General features: G+C 32.3%; 2 protein-coding genes across 4 annotated transcripts in view; both read left to right on the forward strand.

Annotated features, from left to right (window-relative positions):
• Positions 1 to 4,835: 4,835 nt before the first annotated feature.
• On the forward strand, positions 4,836 to 12,773 carry LOC141461797 (uncharacterized). 2 transcript variants are annotated; one of them, XM_074143136.1, is made up of 6 exons: positions 4,836 to 4,937; positions 5,502 to 5,603; positions 7,371 to 7,422; positions 7,758 to 7,852; positions 10,481 to 10,563; positions 12,122 to 12,772. In XM_074143136.1, exons 3-6 carry the CDS (start codon positions 7,416 to 7,418, stop codon positions 12,297 to 12,299), a joined length of 363 nt encoding a protein of 120 aa, XP_073999237.1. In that variant the 5' UTR covers positions 4,836 to 4,937; positions 5,502 to 5,603; positions 7,371 to 7,415; the 3' UTR covers positions 12,300 to 12,772. The 2 variants fall into 2 exon arrangements, with proteins under 2 accessions (XP_073999237.1, XP_073999239.1); XM_074143138.1 differs by lacking the exons at positions 4,836 to 4,937; positions 5,502 to 5,603 and adding an exon at positions 6,832 to 6,928 and having other exon boundaries at positions 12,122 to 12,773.
• A 2,196-nt stretch (positions 12,774 to 14,969) lies between these two features.
• Positions 14,970 to 21,967, forward strand: part of AMPdeam (AMP deaminase) — a 32,045-nt gene continuing 25,047 nt past the window's right edge. Inside the window, exons 1-2 of one of the 2 annotated variants that reach the window (XM_074143506.1) lie at positions 15,031 to 15,191; positions 16,735 to 18,575. Coding sequence is in view for 1 of the 2 variants with exons in the window: in XM_074143500.1 (XP_073999601.1) it covers positions 15,092 to 15,191 (100 nt within the window). In the remaining variant the exon portion in view is untranslated. Of the gene's footprint in view, positions 15,192 to 16,734; positions 18,576 to 21,967 lie in introns of both variants that reach the window. The other variant, XM_074143500.1, reaches the window with a different exon arrangement.

Here is a 21,967-nt window from a genome sequence, read left to right on the forward strand (position 1 = left end):
ATAATATAATTTACCCTAATTATTTCTCACGGCCCACTCGCCTGCACTTAAAACAACTAACCACACTTAATTCTATTCGTATTGCACACCGCGAACTATGTGTAACACGAAACTTCAGTTGTGACATATTTTATAACAAAGCAAACCAAAAATAACTTACCTTATTCACAACAATCTCAATCACACAGTTCTTACAACTTTTTTAAACTTGCTTCAATCAATTTCCACAATCTTTCCAAGCATACTACTCTCACTAATAACAATATCCATGCACCCTCCGTCTATAAAAACTCCGCCAATCACACACAGTAATTCTACTCAATCCTAATTCAAAACACACATCGCTCTGCATAGACTGCTTTACAAAAACTTAAGTCATCAATTTTGCTCCTTCCAAACCATGAACCCTTACGCAATCTCCTTTTTCGCATCATGAAAGGGAGTTTTAATAAATTCTGCACCTCCATTCATACTTATCTATCGCACCATAATATAGTAATTATAATCAAGCCAACATCCATACAGAATCTCAAAACATTCAACTCTATTCATCCTCCCTCATAGTACATTCATGCTTTAAAACAAAATAAAAATTGCAGATCTATAACACTCTTGTTCAATGAAGTTACAAAAAAAGACACAAAAAAAAACGCACGGGACACTGGCGGGAACTAATAATAAATTGAAAAGCAAGTAGTAACCTTACTGCGCATGCGCGTTAAAAATAATGAAATTCAAAAAAATATACTACACTTTGGCGGGAAGTAGGTTAAAAAAAGCTTACAGAAACTACTGTGTACTGTGCATTGAAAATAAATAGAACTCCAGGCATCTATTCTTGACATTAACCAATGTTTGTTTATTAAAAATAAATTCATTAATCACAAATTCATTTATTGAATTTATATTTATTTCACCTAAAACAAATTAGTGAACACAATTTCATCACACTATACTTTTAAAAAGCAAAAATAATGAACGTCATATACCATATAAAAATAACATATGCCATTTGTTTCACAGGCAACGCAGTAATCAAAATTATTTTATTAATGGGCTAGAATTGTTCAACGTTTTTGGTGAATGATTCATTAATCCGAAAGGATGAATATTGTCAATTTCAGAAATAATTTTCTATTTTTTACCAAGCTTTTGACCTGTGGACTTATACAGGTCCTCTTTAGGGCTTTTGCTATTGATAATCTAGATGTTGTCTAAATATTGAAATTGGACTCATCAAAAAAGTAATTTAATACTCATCAATAATAGCAACAATACACTACCCCAAAAGTCTTTAAGTGCATTTTCTTTAAACATAGAATCACTAAAACATATTTTTTTCTAACACTAAGTCTAAACCTCAAAATTTCATCGAAATAAGTTTACATTACACTGAAATAGAAGTTTATTCTTACAAATATTAGAAGTTTCTTGTTAAAAATTTTTTTTTCAAATGTTAGCAGTTTTACAATAATGAGGGATCCAGCCAGGGAATGGATTAGCTATATAATTAATATGTAACTTGAGTGTATAATTGTAAAGTGGCTGACTAGAGGTTTCTGCATACAACATGTTCAGATTTTATATTTGATTGTAACTAAGTTTCAATTGAAAAAAGATGGCTTTTTTTTCTTTCTGTTACAGTGAAACGAGTTTAAGTGAAGTCGGACTTAAAAGGATAATAACTCTGTAACTATGTTCTTTGAATTTCATGACTTGAAACATTTTCGTGGAAAACCGTGGTCAGCTTGGACTGATTATATTGGATTTAAAGTACCACCAAGGTTAACAGAAAACATTGAAACTGACATAACTAATGTATGCCAAAGTATACAGTTGCATAAATCAGACATTCCAATGTTTGGCCATTGTTCTACAACAGAAATGTTTGAACTCGCCATCTGTAATTTCTGTGGTGATAAGTTTAAGTTGTCTGCATTATTAAATCATATCATACTTATCTATCGCATGAAGTCATGAAGAAACTACACCAGAAACTATGGTCCAAGAATCGTATTCTAATTTTATTAATGACGAAATCAATGATGTCAATTGTAGAAATAATAATATAATAGAAATGAACGAAGAATGTAAAAAATTTATTATCAATCGCCGTTTTTCACTAAAAGCTAAGATACATCTAAAGCGGTGCAACCTCATATAGAATTTGACATCTACCTAAAAATTTTATTTAAAGCTATTTTCAACTGAAGCCACCCCGTTGGATTTGGCTAACTTACTACGCAAGGTATATCCCAGCTTAAGAAATAAGTCTTGGACTCGAAGATCTTTTTTATATTGAACACAAGACAAAACTGATAAATGATTCTTGTAAAAATTTGCTTAACTATAATTCTTTTGGGTGTAAAATATTATAACTTCCATATAACCAGAACTGATCATATGATAATCTACTAATAATAAATAAATTGACTAAGTTATAACATAGTATTTAATAAATTAAGGCATAAAATAATTAAAAGCAATTAAATAAATAAAAATCTAATTATAACAATAATCTAAGGTATAAAATCAATTTTGGATTATTGTTATAATTAGATTTTAAGGTATAAAATCAATTTTGAACTCTACATCAGTTTTTGGCACCAGCTTCACATCAATGAGAACATTCATAGTATTTGTTTTCAGTTTTCCGTCAGTGTGCTTTATTCCCTATGTATGAGATATTTCTGTCTTTTGTCTGTGCATAATTATATGTTCTACACTGTCCTCTACCTGACATGCATTTTTTTTAGTCTGTTCCGTCTGAAATGAGTACATGTTCTTTTCCTTCCATGTTGTCTATATAAAACCTTATCAGAATAGTTGTTTATCAGTCGGTGTGTGAACTATCAGTAAATAATCTAGGCCCTGAGTTTCTTCAGCTATAATACCCTACTTGATACTACAACCAGGAATACACCTGTATCTAATTAAAGGTACAATAGAAAGACAGCATGTTTTTTAGAAGGTAAAGAAATTTACCTTTTATAACAGCACAAGAATCAACAACGTCCAGTAAAATTGAGGAGATGAAGTCTATAGAGAAGTTACTAAGAAATGTAAGTACTTGAGACGCCACGGTAGCCGAGTGGTTAGAGACGAGACTTTGCAAAGCTAATATTATTTTTGTACAAAGGTTTATATCTGTTACAAAAAAGAGTTCTGTCATTTGGCATAATATTCTAAACACAAAAAAATATACACAGAAAGATATAGAAATGATACAAGTCCATGTCTAAGATATAGTAATGATACATACTTAAATTAAGATAAATGTTGCAAAGACATTAATACAAAAATTTTGATCATTCTTTCAATGCAAAAGCTCTAACCATCAGCACATTTTTAAAGAACTTATGAATTTGAAACATATTATTTACAGTAATATCATTTATCAGATTTGAAAATTCTAAATTAGGGTCGTTTTGGACGGATAAATTTTTCCTAAATATCTCATACAGTGGAAATTGTATAAATACAGAGTGGCCAGAGTTATATGCTCCACCCACTTATTTTTTTAAACGGCGGGAAATTTCGAAAAAATAAAAAAACACGTATTTAATCATTTTTAGTCTAGTTTATTTTCATTGATTGACCCATTTTTTTAAACCCCTGTATCTCGAGATACAGCATCCAACTTTGTTTTTTCAAATGGAACGTTATATTTTTTTTTTTGCATATTTTTATAGTATCTGAGCTCCTAAAAAAACAAAAAAACATTTTTTGAAATCGGTTAGGTTTTTCAAAAGTTATGGTAATTTAAAATATGAAAAACAAATTTCAGTTTATTGTCAAAATTAGGTTATTTTTTTAAAAAAAAATCTGTTCAAACTGGGCACAATCAACGGAAAGGCAAGCCAAAACTCTGGACTCTCACGCTTTGTTTGTAGCAGCACTTATGGTGGGCAAAGTCAAGATCTAGGCAGGCTAGAGTTATTCGACGTTCAGGTTGATTTTTCTACAAACGTTTGGTGTGGAGTTTTAGGAAATCAACTAATCGGCCCATACTTCTACAGAGAGAACTTAACTGGTGCAAGGTATCTAACTTTTTTTTAGAGACATTTTGCCAGTTCTGCTTGAAGATGTTCATCTACAACGTCGGCTAGATATGTATTTCCAACAGAATGGTTGCCCGACACATAATGCGAGAGTTATTCGAGGTTAACTGGACAGAAATTTCCATGAAAAGTGCTTAGGGCCTCATTGTCCCATCCAATGGCTTCCTCGATCTCGGGACTCAACTCTAATTGCTCGATTTTTTAAATGAGTTTGACAACCATTGTCTAGATTTCTACTTTTTCTGTCTTTGTCATCCACTTTTATGGCCAGGGCTAAAATATACATAAAGGGTAGCCTTCATTTGGAAAATGAAAAGTGAAATACAACGGAAAACCCCCGAATTGGCTTACAGTTGATTTAGATTTCCACGTTTTCTGACTTTGTCACCTACTTTTATGGCAGCTTATAATAATCAAGTTTCTTTTACACTTTAAAAGTTTGCTAAATGCTTAATAGTTTCTGTTATTGATTAGGTTCATCTAAGTAAAGCATTTTATTATTATTAATTGATTACTCTTAAAACAGAACTTTGAGATAAGTTAATTGAAGAATTTTCTTAGCTTTGAATAAGTACTGATCATTTATTTTCAAGCCTACAGATTTAAAGATTGCGTTATAGAAGAAAATTGTCGATTCTTTGTCTAATTTATGGAGCAAGTTTTTGTCAGTTTAAATTTACAAAACTATTGTTTTTTTTAAATTTATAATAAACACGTTCAATTTTAGTTAAATAAATTTTAAATTACAACGTTTCGCAAAATTTTTGAGTTTAGATCTAGTAACTACTGGACTACCACATCGCGTCACCGCCATCTTCTTTACAATCAAAACTATTTTCGAGTGGATTAACAAGTGCCAAACTTTAACGCATAGAAGTAAGTTCAACTGTTTTAATTCATATAGTAATTGCTCAAAATATTTTTGAGTTACTTTATTTGAGTAGATTCAATTTTATGTTACGAAGTTTGAAAAATAAATTAAAAATAATCTGTTAAAAAAATAAGTCTACTACCACCTACATTTTAATACGACAGCTATAATAATCAAGTTTCTTTTACACTTTAGAAGTTTGCTAAATGCTTAATAGTTTCTGTTATTAATTAGGTTCATCTAAGTAAAGCATTTTATTATTATTATTATTATTTTTTTTTTTTTTTTTTTAATTGATTACTCTTAAAAAAGAACTTCGAGATAAGTTAATTGAAGAATTTTCTTAGCTTTGAATAAGTACTGATCATTTATTTTCAAGCCTACAGATTTAAAGATTGCGTTATAGAAGAAAATTGTCGATTCTTTGTCTAATTTATGGAGCAAGTTTTTGTCAGTTTAAATTTACAAAACTAATTAAACTATTGTTTTTTTTAAATTTATAATAAACACGTTCAATTTTAGTTAAATAAATTTTAAATTACAATGTTTCGCAAAATTTTTGAGTTTAGATCTAGTAACTACTGGACTACCACATCGCGTCACCGCCATCTTCTTTACAATCAAAGCTATTTTCGAGTGGATTAACAAGTGCCAAACTTTAACACATAGAAGTAAGTTCAACTGTTTTAATTCATATAGTAATTGCTCAAAATATTTTTGAGTTACTTTATTTTGAGTAGATTCAATTTTATGTTACGAAGTTTGAAAAATAAATTAAAAATAATCTGTTAAAAAAATAAGTCTACTACCACCTACATTTTAATACGACAGCTATAATAATCAAGTTTCTTTTACACTTCATCAAGTTTGCTAAATGCTTAATAGTTTCTGTTATTAATTAGGTTCATCTAAGTAAAGCATTTTATTATTATTATTTTTAATTCACGAACTATTCGTAAAATCATTGTTACTATGAATAAATGTTCAAAGATAAGTTGCAATAGTTAGTTTAAAACATTGGTGACGTAGTTTCTAATTATTTTTTTTTATATTCATTGTTGGGATAGTGGATCCCATAATAGATGGACGGTTTTTCGAGAAACCACTTTTTCTGACTCAAAGAACCACAATACTCGGCAGTAAGTGAAAGTAAATCATCAAATTGTTTCTCATTCTGATGAAAAAGTCTCTGGTCAAAGCAAATTGCTTACTTGGACTGGCACCTTATCTTATTCCTGTATTTAATTCTCACTAACATAACGTTTTGTAAACCCCTACAATTTAGGCTACTCAGATTTGCTACATCTTACAGTTCAATGTTTCGAAATACTCCACTAAGCAGAGAATTACATTTGGTATTACACGATGAAATGGTTACATCAAATGAAGTCCATTTAAACATGCTTTCTGTAATGATATTATTAATTAAATTCTATTTTAAAACTTTTTTTTACAGAAATTACTAAATAGAAATATGTAATAATAATATGTGCAATGTTTTTGTTGATAAAAATAGAAAAGATTCAAATATGTACGCTCATTAGTCTGTATCAAGGGTTATGAATCAGATGGACTTCTATTTAGCCTTTTTCTCTGTCTATAGTACAGCAGAAGGCGTTATTTATTTCTGTATTAAACAAAATCTCAAAATGGTATAAATTAATATCTGCTTAATGTGCTTATAAATATTTCCTCTATTTTAACTAATAATCTAATTTAATTTTTTTTTTGGAGGGGCCTCCACATTTTTTTCATTTCTAAGTTTTGTTTGGTATAAATTTCAAAAATTAATTTAATTATTATTTTATTATATTTCTGATAACTAGTTTAAAATTTAAAGAAATAAAGTTGAAAGTATAAAATATTACAAAATTTTTGACTTGTGATCAAGTTACTACTGGACTTCGCTTTCCCTGCCTTATATTATTATTTAGAGGATTCCGTCTAAGCTTTTCGTAATATTTTTTAAGTGCGAAATCTTAGATAAATAATACAAGTAAGTTAAATTGTTTATTTTAACATATTGTATATTATTATTTAAAACATTTTTTGAGTTGCTATATTTTGATTAGTACTTGTGTTACGAAGTGTGTAAAAAAAAAAAAATAAATCAGAAATATAGAAATATCCAGCTTTAACCTCCATTACTTTTTCATCCGATAATTTGTAATGATAAAGTATCTTTTATAATTTGAAATATGGCTAAAAGTTTAATAATTTTTAATATTGCCTAAGTTTATCTAAGTAACGCGATTTTTTTTTATCTTAGCTGTCTCTGCGTAAAATCATCGCTTTTTGAAAAAAAAAAAAGATTCAAAGTAAAGTAACAATAGTTAGTCCAAAACCATGGCAAACTAGTTTCTTAGTTACAAAAAATATGTAAAAAAAAAAAAATTAAGTTCCAGTAAAAAATTAATCTATTTTGTTTTCTTTTTCAGAATTTACTATATCTTTTGGCTTGAACTAACCTCAAAATAAAAAACATGTCTTGTAAGTAATTATATTTCTCTTACCTCAATCTAATTGTCTCTTCAATAATTACCACAAATTTTACTGAAAACAGCGTTAGAAATATACCCTAGGGTGTTTTCTTTATTGAAGAAAAGTCCGAAGTGGTAAAGGATTCTTTTTTTAAAAAGAAACAAATTGACCATAGTTCTTCTTCGCACGTTTAGTTTCGTCTACCAAAAATCAATTATCAGAGAAATTTTCCTCTGCCTAGATTACAGTGATGAGTAACTCAGGAAAGGACTTGTATTTAGTTAATTATGCATCTGTAAAATTTAAAAAGACTCCATGTTTAAATTAATGTATTTTTTTTATAGCGGAGCAAGTAAATGCAACTTCAAGCGTAGATGAAGAATTCAAACCAGAAGACTATATTTTCTCGGATAATGAATCTTCATACTTAATGAAAAATGTAAGTAGTTCTTGTCTTAAACATTTTCCTAAGGCTGGAAACATAGTGGAGCGGCAAGCAAAGCGGCAATGATAGCTGCTTCAAATCAAAGAGACGGACGAGCAGCGAGCAAAGAGTTTCGTGCACATAGTTTTTGGTATTTATAGCTGGTTAGAAGCAGGAGCTGCAGTGTTTATGATATAATCAGGACTAGACATGAAAATGGTGAATTCCACCACTAGTAAATTAACAACTTCGGGAGCATCCTAGCAAGTTTCATTCATATTTTCGAACGTCTATTTCAACATTTAATTACATACTAGCCAGAGTTGAAGGCATGTTAATCAAGAAAAGGACGAATTTCAATGTTAACCCCATTAATCCTGTCCCATTTCTTATCCAACACGAATCGGTTGTGATGTAGAAGATCCTTTTGATCCCACAGAGGTTTATTTACAAAAAAACTACACCAATAAATGCAGCAATATCCATTTTAACCTTGAAAATTGAGTGCGAAGAAATAGAACATGTCTCAACGTGTTGCTCTACTCTCTCTTGGTAGCGTTGCTCTATCTTCGCTTTGCTCCCCACTATGCGCGGTCCCATATGTTAACTTGTGCCTAAGGCTGGAAACATAGTGGAGCGGCGAGCAAAGTGGCAAAAACAAACACAAGTAAATAAACCTCTGTGGGATCAAAAGGATCTTCTACATCACAATCGATTTGTGTTGGATAAGGAATGGGACAGGATTAATGGGGTTAACATTGAAATTCGTCCTTTTCTTGATTAACATGCCTTCAACTCTGGTTAGTATGTAATTAAATGTTGAAATAGACATTCGAAAATACGAATGAAACTTGCCAGGATGCTCCCGAAGTTACTAGTACTAGTGATGGAATTCATCATGTTCATGTCTGGTCCTGTTTATATCATGAACACTGCAGCTGCCTGCTTCTAAGCTGCTGTAAATGCCAAATTTTCAAGGAAGAATTTTCGTATAGAAATAATTCCTCCATCATGTCTCGTCGAAAGAAGAAACGCGACTAACCTCGTCACTATGTGCATGCAACTCTCTGCTCGCTGCTCGTCCGTCTCTTTGATCTGAAGCAACTATCATCGCCGCTTTGCTCGCCGCTCCACTATGTTTCCAGCTAAAAAGGGTTGTCACAAACTGTGAATGTGTCTCAACTCCCTCTCACAAAATTTGATACTAAATACCTTTTTTATATACAATATAATGTGAAATTCTCTTCCGTTTTCCGATAACTGCATTCCACAATTCATTACTTCAGTTTGAGAATCTTCAATACATTGTCTTTTCACAACTCATGAATCATCACAAACTTGTATATTTCTTGCTTTTTTTTTTTTTTTTTAATGATTTAAGGCGCGTCAACATCTTAGGTTATTGGCGCCCGGAGCTTTTTTCAGTGCACTGCCGGCCTCCGGCAGTGTTCTCTCGTTACAGACAACACTGTCCATCACCGGACAGTGAGGTGTAAGAAGCTCCTAGGAAGAGAAAATCTAAGGGTCAGCAGCTGGATTCGAACCCGGGACCTCCGCGTGGGAGTCCAGTACGCTAACCGCATAGCTAATCCCTTCCCTATTTCTTGCTATTAATATGTTTATCGTTCGCCTTAACTTTTTTTTTGTTTTTGAAGGTAATAATGTAACTATTGTTGGTATTGTTATACTTTTCTAGTTTTTTTAGACAGAAATCACAGTCCACCACAATGTGAAACACGAATCTCCGATAATGTGGAAGAAGTGAGGAAGTTTACAAGTATGGATAGCGAGGGTCAACGCGTTCTGTCCATGTAGTAGCTTAGAAGGTTAGGAAGGGGATAATTTGTAGACCAGAAAAGACGGTTTGAAACTATCGGTGTCACTCTTAGCAAGTTGGTCAGCGCAGAAAAGGGATTCATGGCAGATGCATTCTCTAAGAAGTCCCGTAAAGAGTACAGTGTGCGACAAAATCCAGGGCTATTGATTGGGACGCGAAGAATGCCCCAGTTGATTGAACAGAATATATTTGGCTGTATTTCTGATTGCCCATCCGAAATGCTTTAGTCATGTTAATTCTATTTTAACAAAGCAGAGAAATAAAGCGAATGGGGAAGTTTCGAGGCGATTTAAGACTGAAACCAACAAATTTCGAACCTAACATTGCTAATCTTGCCAAGCGTCAACAAGCACATCCTTCTCATTTATTCATGTAAAATTTTTTGGTTTTGTCAAAATAAAATCAATCATTTAAAAAAACACTTTTTTTTTTTTAATTTTTTATAGAGAGAGGGTCGATAAGGGAATTAGCAATCTTTTAGGAGTCGATGAACAAAAACGTTTGGCGGCCCGTGCACTAATGTTTTTATGTGTATCATTTATTCTAAAATTTTAACTCTTTTTTTCTCGACTCAGACGTGTTTATTTATACCACAATTTATTTATTCAACAAAGTATTTATTTTTACTATGTCGACATTCGATTGATTAGTGTGATTTATTAAAACAAACACATTTAGTTGGTAACGCTCACTTTTCAAATCAATAGCATAAATATTTTCGCTCAAAAAACGTATGACCAAATTTACTGATAATAAATGATAAATATACCTCAGCTACATATGTAAAATTTTTGGTTGTTTTCTAGATGAATAAAAGAGGTGCAGCTACACCTTTTGTTATTATAGGTGCCTGGCTAGTGAATGAGGAGGCTCACTATCATGTGGTTTGGTAAGTTGATTACGTTTTATGCGCCTTAATAATATTGTGTCTGACTATGGAACCTAGATGCTACTAGTGGCATAATTCCATTTTTACGGATTTTCAATTAAACACATTGTATTCAAAATTAGTAGAAGTTATTTAAATTTTTTCGTACGAAGAATACGTGCCTAGGAGCGAAATAAAATGTTAATGGAATAGCGTTAAGTCGGCATGAGGAGAATGGAATTTGAATTACTCAAACCATACAATATTTTTCTTCTGATAAACAAATCATTACTAATTTTGGATGGATATCCGCTGGTAATGAACAGCACAAAACGAAATATTTTTATAATCCATGATATCCCACAGAACTTCATTTTAGGACAATGCTTAGAGGTACGCTTCTCTATAAACATATCATTTCAGTATGATGTACGGTATTTTAAACTGTATAACGTTAGGTAAAAATTAAAAATGTTAGTGAAATTAGAATTAAAAGAAAATTTATATGACAGAACTTTATGAATTGTATTAACAGAAAGTCGTTTACCAAATTTTTATTCGTAACTTGGGGAAAAATAAAAGTTTAATCAGACTTTATTTAATATAATTTATATTAATCACTAAAGTGTATTATACTAGAATATGTAAATTAATGACTATTATTATTCTGACATACTTTACGTCATACCACCGATCAGGCGTAGTCAAAGGAGATGAGTTTATTTTATCACCCTCGAAGGCGTAAAGGGTAACGATTCTTACCAATAGCAGTGAAATTGTTGAATAGATTAGCAAGAGGCAACAACTGGTTACAGTGATTGAACATTAGCCCCTTTGGTAGGGCTATTGCCTTGGTGCGCCAATTAAAAAAGTAAAATTAAGAGTAAGTACGACTAGCACTAAAAAAAGAGCTAGCTGCTCATTGAACTACGCCAACTATGATGCTCCCAAACCAGTTAACTTTTAAACTTTTAACTAACTTTAATAAAGAGTCCAATTTGCCTCCCTAATTCCGAAGAAAATTGATAGAATTTGAAGAAAATGGATTGACTGCCAAAAAAAGTTATTCAGTTTTTTTAGATTTCCTTGAAAACAGTCCCAAAGTTGTTACTTTTGAGTATTTTAAACGCTACTTTATGTGCTGTAGATCTTAAAAATTGTCATTTTACCACTAATACAGTCCAAAAATATTGTTTATTTACCCACAAATAGTCATTTAAGTTAATACAAAAAATGTTCTAGTTAACGTTTCTTTAAATGACCGCACAAAGTACTGAAGGTTATGAAAATAGTGGGACTCCGCTGATTTTTCATAACGCACAAAAAATCGCGAACGTTAATGTCCAAACTATAGAAAGGAACTACACTATATACATACTATATTTTATGTATTTTATATAATATTTTGATATATTACACAGCTGATGTTGATAAATATAGTTTGTGAACTACAATATACGATTCGGTAACTAAATTAAAACAACGCTGATTATTTACACCTTAGAAAATTACGACCTATTTCAAGTTATAATTTATTTTTACTCTGAGTTTGTGTGAGTTTTGTTTTTTTGTTTTCTAGGCAACGGAACCAGAGAATTATTGGGAGGCAGATTTGCCCTCACCATATAGCAAAGGCATACATGCCACAGTTGTTAATCAAATATTTAGAATCACGTATTGTATGGTGGTACATAACTGAGGAGTACGAGCAGTTCAAACAATTTAAAGGCGATGTGTACATAGAAAAGCTTAACTAACATTATGAATAATCAAGTCATGATAAATATAGATTTTAAATCAATAGAATAATTGGAATTAAATAAAATAATTCCTGTTCTTTATATTTGGTAAATGATTCATATTTTTAATGAAAAAATAACTGCCAGTTTCAGTCATGATATATTTTTATCAAGCCGAGTTTTCGACCTTTGTACTAGGTCATCTTCATTTAATAATTTACAATGTAATATTTTACATCATTAAAGGGTTGGTGTGTCTTCTTTCTTATCTGTTCATGGACAGATGATACACCAACCCTTTAGTGATGTAAAATATTACATTGTAAATTATAAAATGATGATGACCTAGTCCAAAGGTCGAAAACTCGGCTTGATAAAAATATATCATGACTGAAACTGGCCGTTATTTATTCATCCTGTTAAATAACTCCAATAAACTAATTGACCAATAAATATACAAAAACTGTCAGCATGATAATTTTAAATAAATATTATATTAGTCTTTAGAAAATGTTTATTTCAAACCACAAGTTATTTTACCCTAATCTGTAAAACATTTTTGATCTATTTAATCGTTTATTTAGTTTTTTCATGCTATAGAGGCATTCTTTATTGCGGCTTAAAAAACATGGTGATCTGTAGATAAGTTGTAGTGAAAGAAGTAGCCGGATATTACAAATAACCATTTTATCGTGTCAACTCAATACTTCTCTTTAATGATTCACAAGATTCTTGGTTAGGTAAATCTGCCCTAACACCTGGTAACGCTCCAGGCATCCTCAGGAAAGCCTAAAGTAGAGTAAGAAATCATTAATTAGGGATAACTACACTCTAGAGCAAATCACGCCATCCAGAACTCTTTTTGAATTTTTTGGCCTGGCTTTTTTGAATGAAGTTCTAAAGAGAGAGTGCAGTCGGTAGGTAGCAACGCCCTGGTAACTTGTGCGTCCTTCCTAGCAACGCTCTTATTAGATATTCCAAATAAGGCATAAGAAGTTTGGAATTTTCTGGGCAGTTCATACAGCCTTTCACAAAGGTAAACAAAAGGAGAGTAAAAGAGAAGAGCCTGCAACGATTCTTATTCATTTGTTTTAATCGCATCTATATGTTTGTGATGTTTTGAATTGTAGTACAAACGTAAAACTTATATTTTCTGTATTAGGTTACTACTACAGCAGAAAATTATGTCTAACCTCTTTTTTTGCTCCATGCAGGTATTGTAGTAGTCCCCTACATACTGCATACCCATCAAGTCAGGTATATTGGTCATCTTGTCCTACAAAGCTAGTTCAAGGCTAGTGTGGCACTAATGAGTACGGGTTTTACTTTATTTACTTATTCTGACGAAGCACCAGCTTTAATTTCCATCAGAACACGCATTTACTGCAACCGTAACCTTAGTTAAATATCTGAGTTATGTTTTATACCGTACCACATTTAGTATTAGCCTCTTTCCAAGTATGATTCCTAATGTTGTGTTTAGTGCTAGACGTGCTCCCTACAAAGCTATTGCTCAAGAGAAGCGCGCATGCATTTCAACTTGGCATTACCAAGGGTAGGATACTGCCGCACCTCTAGCCAGCAACATCGCTTCCCCAGATATCCCAGAATGTGCCTACACCTACTCAAGGGGTACCTCAGTGAATCTGAAGAAACTCTTCTTGGAACCAAAACCCACTGCAGACCTAACTCTGTTTTCTGAAAAAATGTTTTTTTTTTGTAACTCAACCAACCCGCATAGCCACGCTCAGAAGAAGGCAATAAATTTGCCGAAACGTTTGCAATAAGACGGAATTGTTTTTTGTTCTGGGCTGATTCCTCGCTAAATTGAATCCTTAATATAAATAAAATCTGCCAAAGATTTTAGTGCAACCTGCTGTCCGAAAACAGGAGATTCTACTCGCCTTTTTTAGCCACATTCTAGAGCTTTCCTTAGTTTGGGTCTTAATAATTTGAGTTGTTTAGAACACCGTCAAGTAATTTCTTAGAAGTTTTTCAATAAATATCTCCTTATGGACTTGGACTCCACTCTGCAGGCTATCTTTTAACCTAAATCAAATACAAGCCTAACAGCTCCTTTTGGTTCGTGATAATCCACTTCTTGTTCTTAATGCCACCTGAAAACATAAAGTTTGTATAAACATCACACACATGTTGATCAATCATTTTTATTCGAAAGGTTTTTAGGAGATTCTGAGGACGAATTTTGTTTTTTTCCAAAATTTCATGTCGGGGTAATTTGTAGTTTAACGTTACAAATGTTCCAAAATCGTAGATTGAAAAAATATGAAGTTAGGAGAAAGTTAAAAATTGATTGTAGCAATTTTAAAGAACATGTGACTCCCCAGATTTTTCATTTTAGTATATTTATTAAACGTTTATCCTTAGCCTATGTTTGATGTGAGATCTACCACAAATTGCTGATATATTAATGGTTGTAATCTATTGTACAATCAAAATAAAACTGGTAAGTGTAGAATTTCAATTTATAACTATTTTAGGAGGGGCCCCCAAAAATGTTTTTGTTGATCTGTATATTAGAGTACAATATAACTAGTTAATATTGAAGTATTCTTATGTTGGTCTAGAATAACAACATAACAGGCTATTTAACAGAAAAGTTTGCCAATTATATAGCTTGGCCTTACGATAATTTATCAAGGCGATGTGAACAAGAGTTTGGCCAAACTGTATTTACAGAAATGATTCAAGAGAAACTCCACTTACAAACACCTTGTAACATGTGATTATGCCAATTACTTTTCATATTATATAAATCTAACATCGCGAATTTGTTAAACAATTTAATTATGCGTGGTCAATGTGTAGCAACTCAAACTAGTCCGGTGAGCTTGGTCAAACTGAATGACAACGAAGTAAAATCAGCTACCCTACCTGGTGAACATGATGGTAAGTTTTAAATTTCATTTGTAGAGCTTAAATAGCAGCTCAAATTATCGCTGATCATATCTTAATACGAAACATTGTATTAATTAGCTGGTGCCAAGAATCCAATTTTTTTTACGATTTGTTATTGGTTTGACATTCACAGACGAGGTGTCCTTCAGGAATTGTGGAAGAGAATGTTGTTGTGATGTTCTGGGGCAGGGTTGGCCAACGCTGTGTGTGGCATGGCGTAGTTTTAACAGTGGCCCGCGATGATTTACTTAAAAATTAAAGAAATTGAAGTTATAATAATATCGTCTTCAGGAACTTAATCAAAATTCGTAAGATTAATATGTACCAACAAGAAATTTTCCAAATTTACCCAATTTTGTCAGGTGTTGTAGGTTTGGTTCAACATATGTTTGTGAACAAATGCTTTCTATAATGAATATCACAAAATCAAAATATCTCTGAAGATTGTCTGATACGCACCTAAAACACCTAATTATGTTAGCATCTCCAAGAATTAATCCAAATATACTTGGCTTGGTAAAAAAACTACATATTCAAAAGCCACATTAATTACTCCAACCTAAGTCTGGTGCCGTGTCACATAAAGAAATAAACAATTTTTTGATATTAGCAACTGTGGTAAAAAAAAAAAAATTATCAAATAATCCACTTAGTGACCATTGATTGAAGAAACTTAACCATATTCTGGTTAAGAAATTCCGTAATTTCTTCAAAGTACCCCACAAATTGCTATATTATTTAAAATAATTTTTTGTCTCTGATGATGCGTGTCACCCAAAATATGTTCGCGTGTTTTCCCTAACACGCGTGCCCTAGATTTGCCATCGCGGGTATAGTGTATAACAACAAAATTTCATACTACTTTGTTGTTTACACAGGGAGATATAGGGGCGCGATTTAAGAGGGAGTTATGGCCCCAAAAAAAGTTCATCTCTCAATATCATCACAACCTATGGATCCAGGACCCAAGAATCTATAGCCCATAACTGAGTAATGTGTATAGTGCTGTGATGGCGAACTTTTTGAGCTCGGCGTGTCAAAATGTTGAAGAACTCTGGTGCCGTGTCTCATATAGAAATGTTCATAATTTTTTATAGTTGCAACCATAGGTGAAAAAAAAGCTTTATTAAATATCCTACTTTATGATCTTTGATCAAAGGAAAGTTTGCTAGATCCTTATTCTCAATAAATACCGCAATTTCTTCTAAGACTACAAATTCAACTCCACCAATCGCTGCGTTATTTAAAATTATATAATAATATTTGGTTTCTGTCGATGTGTGTCATAGGTTCGCCATCACGGACTTAACCTAACCGATTGAACCTTTAAAAATATTTATGTTTTGTTTATTATATTGTAGTAAATTATTTTTTAAACTCCACTACTCAGACTGAAATGAAAAAAATTTGCTGTTTCCGTAAAAATCCCATAATCAGCCTACAAATAACATTTTTTCACCTTTTTATATTTTTTAGTATGTTGTAAAATTTGGAAGTGGCACGCATGATTTTTTTTTTTTTTTTTTTTGTTCAGATAGTGGCACTCTTCCAAAAAAAGGTTGGCCACCCCTGTTCTGAGGAGTGGACAATTACTCAGTTCGTGGAAAAGGAGACCAAATGTTTTTGAAACATTGAAACTGTAATCTTAAAGAATATTGTGCCTCTTGCCCCGTCTTCTATAACAACGTGTAATGTATCAACGGCTAAGCATATTATTAATTATCATTTATCTTAATTCGCGTCAAGTACCAACCCAGTTCATGGTCACTTTAGTGTGAGAGAATGAAGACCACAGTTTTCAGATGAGAGTATATTAATATATATAATGAGGTTAGAGAATAGTGTTGTAGTTGTATAGAGAGGAAAAAGAGTGTTTTAGTATAAATACAGCAATGCACCTCAAACGGTTGAGTGTATAAGTTAGTGAAGATTTAGTTTGTGAGTTCACCCTGCTCTGAACTACAATTACACACATTTAGTGTGTGATATTTGAGGCCGGATTCACTATCTGTGAAAGTTCTTAAGGAGTATTTAGTCCAACTCTTTTCATGCTCCAACAACAATTGAGTTTTTTATTTAATAGAGATTCAGTTAGTGAGCTCAGCCGGCTTTGAAGTTCAGTGAATTGCCATGTGTCAGTTTGAGAGAATTGATACCGTATTCCAAGTTAGTAACAGTCTTTAAAGTAGTATTAAACACACACTACACAAATTGGTTCAGTGACATATCTATTCAAAATTTAGCTCCATTTTAGTAGTGTAAGCGATTTAAAAAAAAAAAAATCATTTGAGCGATAAATTCATGTTGGTGTAGATAATTAATAAATTGTTGAGCGATATTTCTTTTGTCAGTAAACCGATCTAACCCCTCCTTGTTCCGAAAACCCCCAAAATGAATTTTCCTTAAGGAAAAATACAAATATAAGTGATAGTTCTAGTTATGTAAAATAATATACTAGGTATCTAAAAAAAATTTAGGCATTTTTTTAGCCCAATGTAATTAAGCTCCATGATCTACAGAAACAAATAGAGCTAACTGTTTAGGTCGTAAAAGAAGTTTAATTACTTTAAATTTATTTAATTGATTACATCCGATAAAATTCAATTTTAATTTGTGATTACTTTTAATAATAGGGCGTAAAAGCCCTCAGATTGTCGTAGATCATGAAATATGACTGTAGCTTTTATTATATTGGGTGATTAGTTTATTTGTGATCGTTTATATTACCAAAAAAAAATAATTTAGACCTAAAAAACAAAACAAAAAAGAAGTGTAACATGAGTCTGTGTTTTTTCTTTTTTTATATTTAGTCGAAGGAACATTTTTAATAAACTTAATTATTGTACTATGCCCACTTAATATTTATTAGCATACTCGATCTATGCAAATTTCTTTGCGTACCCCACGTTAAATGAGTCAATTGTAAGAAGTTCCTTACATTCCTGTGCTCCCTATCTTTAACCAGTAATGAGACAAATAATTTTCTGATAGCTGATGTTACTAACTTGTAAATACTAATGAGACAAGGGTTATCAAAAAGATGGTCTAAAATTGTTACTATTATTATATGAAAACAATTTTATTATACTTTCAAGCTATTATCGTTTTATACATATATACACACAGCTTGATAGTTATCATAATATTTTTAATCGTTAAAGTGGGGATTTTTCGACTAGGCTAGAGGTTTAGCTCTATAAAGTGGGAGATATCAGCTAATAAACGCTTTGCATTAAATTTATCATATTCAGTCTTATTAGCGAATTGCCCGGCAGTTTCTTTTTTTCTTAATCATAATTTTTTGGGTAGAAAAATCACAACTCACGAATCAGAACTCAAGAAAAGCATAAATTCCAAAATGTCTTCGTGTTGCAGGTATGTCTAATTTTTTAAATATAGAGCAATGTATGCAAACACTATCAAAATAAATCAAATCTTAAATAAATGACTTTATTTTCAGTGTATCTGAACTAAAATTCTCTTTCTCCCTCACCCCCTTCCACTCTCTCCTTCCAAATCCCTCCCACTTTTTATATAAGTATATACATATATATATATATATATTCCTTATAATTTAAGTCTATTCTAGTGCATAGTTTAGCAAAAATATTAGAGAAGAATTTTAATTTAGTAAATCTAGTAGGTTATTTTTTTTTTTTTATTTAATGGCATTGGCTTTCATTATACAGCCTGATGGCTGTATACACGAAAGTTGATGCTTGATATACAACACTCCTAGAAGTGTTGTAATAACCTTAAGTGAAATAGTCTATTCACTTATTTCTCTAAGATTATTTATTTGTCTCTAATCACTCAAACCTACTACATATTTTGCAGACAGTTCCAACTGTTATTGCTCCTTCATTCATGCTAAAAAAATACGAGGTTTGGCTATTAAATAACGAGACTATTGCTATAGAACATTTAATTTTAAATTTATACATATTTAGTTATTATCACCTTCAATATACACCACTCCCCTATCCCTACAACGCTCCATGCGAATTTACCATTGTTCGAAACAGTGCTGGAAGTCTTTTTCTGTGAGCTCCTGCATGACGCGTACCGCTTTTTCTTTCACAGCTTCAACGGACTGAAATCGTGTTCCTTTTAATGTAAATTTGACTTTGGGAAACAGATAAAAGTCACACGGGGGCCAGGTCTCAGGCGAATAAGGGCGGATGGCCTAAAACTGGGATGTTGTACTTGGCTAGAAACGTTGTCTTGACAGACAATGCAGTGTGAGCCGTCGCGTTGTCTTGATGGAGAACCCGTGACTTGTTCTTCCACAAATCGGGTCGTTTTTTCCTTACTCTTTCACGGAGTTGAGCAAGCACCTCACGGTAGTAATGTTGATTAATTATAATCGATATTTTCATCCGTTTTGGACGTGGGAAGGGCGACCAGGGTGGTCATCATCTCTGACGTCTTCTCGGCCATCTTGGAAACGCTTGAACCACTAAAAAACTTGCGCACGTGATTAACATTCATCACCATAAACTTCTTTTAATAAAAGATAAGTTTCAGTAGCGGTTTTACCCAGTTTCATGTGAAATTTCACGACAATTCGTTGCTCTACTACATGTGTAGTATCATGTTTTCGGTAAAACGAAACTAACACCTCTTACACAAACGACGGTTCCGTTCAGACAGATTTCTCTACAAACACGTGAGACGCTGCAATCGAAAGAGAAGGCTTTACGCTGCACAGCTGTCGGTCGTTAAGATTTGGCGCATGCATAGTTCTTCTGTAGCAGCATCAGTCTCGTCATTTAATAACCACACCTCGTATGTTCATCCTAAACTTTCATCTTATATAGTAGCTATCATTTGTATGTGCATCTATTTACATTGGATGGAGTATTGGATATTCTTGCCATCCTCCACACTAACTAAAATCAATAAACTATTAATTTTCGAAATTCATTCATTCATTCCTAAAATATTTATTCCTTAGCAGACGTAACTTTTAACTGCAAATATATTTGTTGGTCATTTCCTCTACAGATTTCATTCAGCACATAGACATGCTAGAAAACTTTCTAGACTATCTTTTTATCTGAACGGAGCAGTCAAATTTTTGTAAAGTGTGCTGAACAGTTCATCACTTTCTTTCCAAAACAGCTTCGGTCATTTGCGTCACTAAAATTTTTAATAATATTTCTGACAAATCTTAACATTCTAATTCTAATGAAATTTAGCAGGATAAAGAGAATACCCATTCTGCACTTTAATTCAACGTGTCAATTCTGCTCTTATTCCTGTTAAGAGCTAGTACTGTCATCGTGCCAGATTTTCATCGCATGATCCTTTTTTGAATTGTCATAAGATTTGAAATTTTATGTAGATGTGCATTTTTGGGCTCTGTACATTCAATGGGGAGGAAGTTTGGACCACATATGTGAGGCAAATAAAAATCTATAATCATTAAATTTTATAATTATTTCCAAACAAGGAGTGCAATGTTGTTAAAGCATCATTTACAAAAAAACATTCTTTTATGCTCGTGAGTTCAAGTAATTTTTTTTTAGAAAATGGTAATTTTTGTTGTGTATGTGGTCAATTATATCAAAAATTGAAACTCGCAGGGAGCTAAAACTAGGGTTGAGCGAATTGCACTTTATACAGAGAGCTCTTAGATGTGATTTTTGAATACTAAATGTAATGCTCGATTCAAAAATACAAAAGGGGAAGTGCTGTTACCTTCGTTTAATTTTATTCCACACTTACCGAGAAGTAATGTAATCGTAGCGTTTAATTTCTCTTACCTCCCTTAAGAAGAAGTACAGTGAGCGCAGTATAATTTCCTTTTTTTACCCTTTTGAACCGACTAATATACCTAATTTAAAGGTGGTGGTTGGAGTAGTACTTCGAGTACTTTGCGCTTGTACTTCTTCATAGGTTTTTAATCTCCTTTCATCCAAGTTATTTTCATTTCCACGTTACTTTTGGAACGTTTCTTATTCTGCATCTTCTTTCCATCTTAGTACCACTCTCCTAGTAATTTTTTTAAAGCGTTTTACTCAGTCGATCATAATAAACATTGGGCTAAATTAGATTCTCTTGGAGTAAGCAGTAAATTTATTAGATTATTTAGTAAATTTCAGATCTGGTTTGTTGCAAAAAAAAAAATACAGTTATAAAGGAGGGTTTGCCCTATATTTTAAAGAAAATTTGGGAATTTTATTCTTTATAGAAAAAGAGAAAAAAATTGTCAAAGTTGGGTGTTATTCAACGTTACGCTTTTTTGAAGCATTTTTTGACGATCACCTCTTATACAACTGTCCTACCGGACAGTTTTAATTATACGAGGGTCGTTTGAAAAGTCCGTGCAAAGTCAGAGAGATAGCACCACCGGCGCGTATCGAGGTTATGTTTAGTTAGTAGCATCTCTTGGAAGAACACACACCAAGTTTCAGCCAGATCGGTCTATTTCTTTGTGTTTGGCATTCGTTTGAATCGAGGAAGTCGAGTGATTTTCAAAAAACGGACGAAAAAGAATTTCGTGTGTTGATTAAACACTACTTTATGAAAGGCAAAACGCCTCAGGAGACTAAAGAGAAGCTTGATAAACATTATGGTGACTCTGCACCTTCGATTAGAACAGTTTATAAGTGGTTTCAAAATTTTCGGAGTGGCCATATGGGCACAAGTGACGCTGAACGTTCTGGACGCCCTGTTGAGGTTACTACTCCAGAAATCATTGATAAAATCCATGATATGGTGATGGATGACAGAAGAGTGAAGGTGCGTGAGATTGCTAGTGC

The sequence above is a fragment of the Rhodnius prolixus genome, unplaced genomic scaffold (genome assembly GCF_049639745.1).
Source record: "Rhodnius prolixus isolate KJV_2025 unplaced genomic scaffold, Rpr scaffold_12, whole genome shotgun sequence".
Classification (NCBI taxonomy): Eukaryota; Metazoa; Arthropoda; class Insecta; order Hemiptera; family Reduviidae; genus Rhodnius; species Rhodnius prolixus.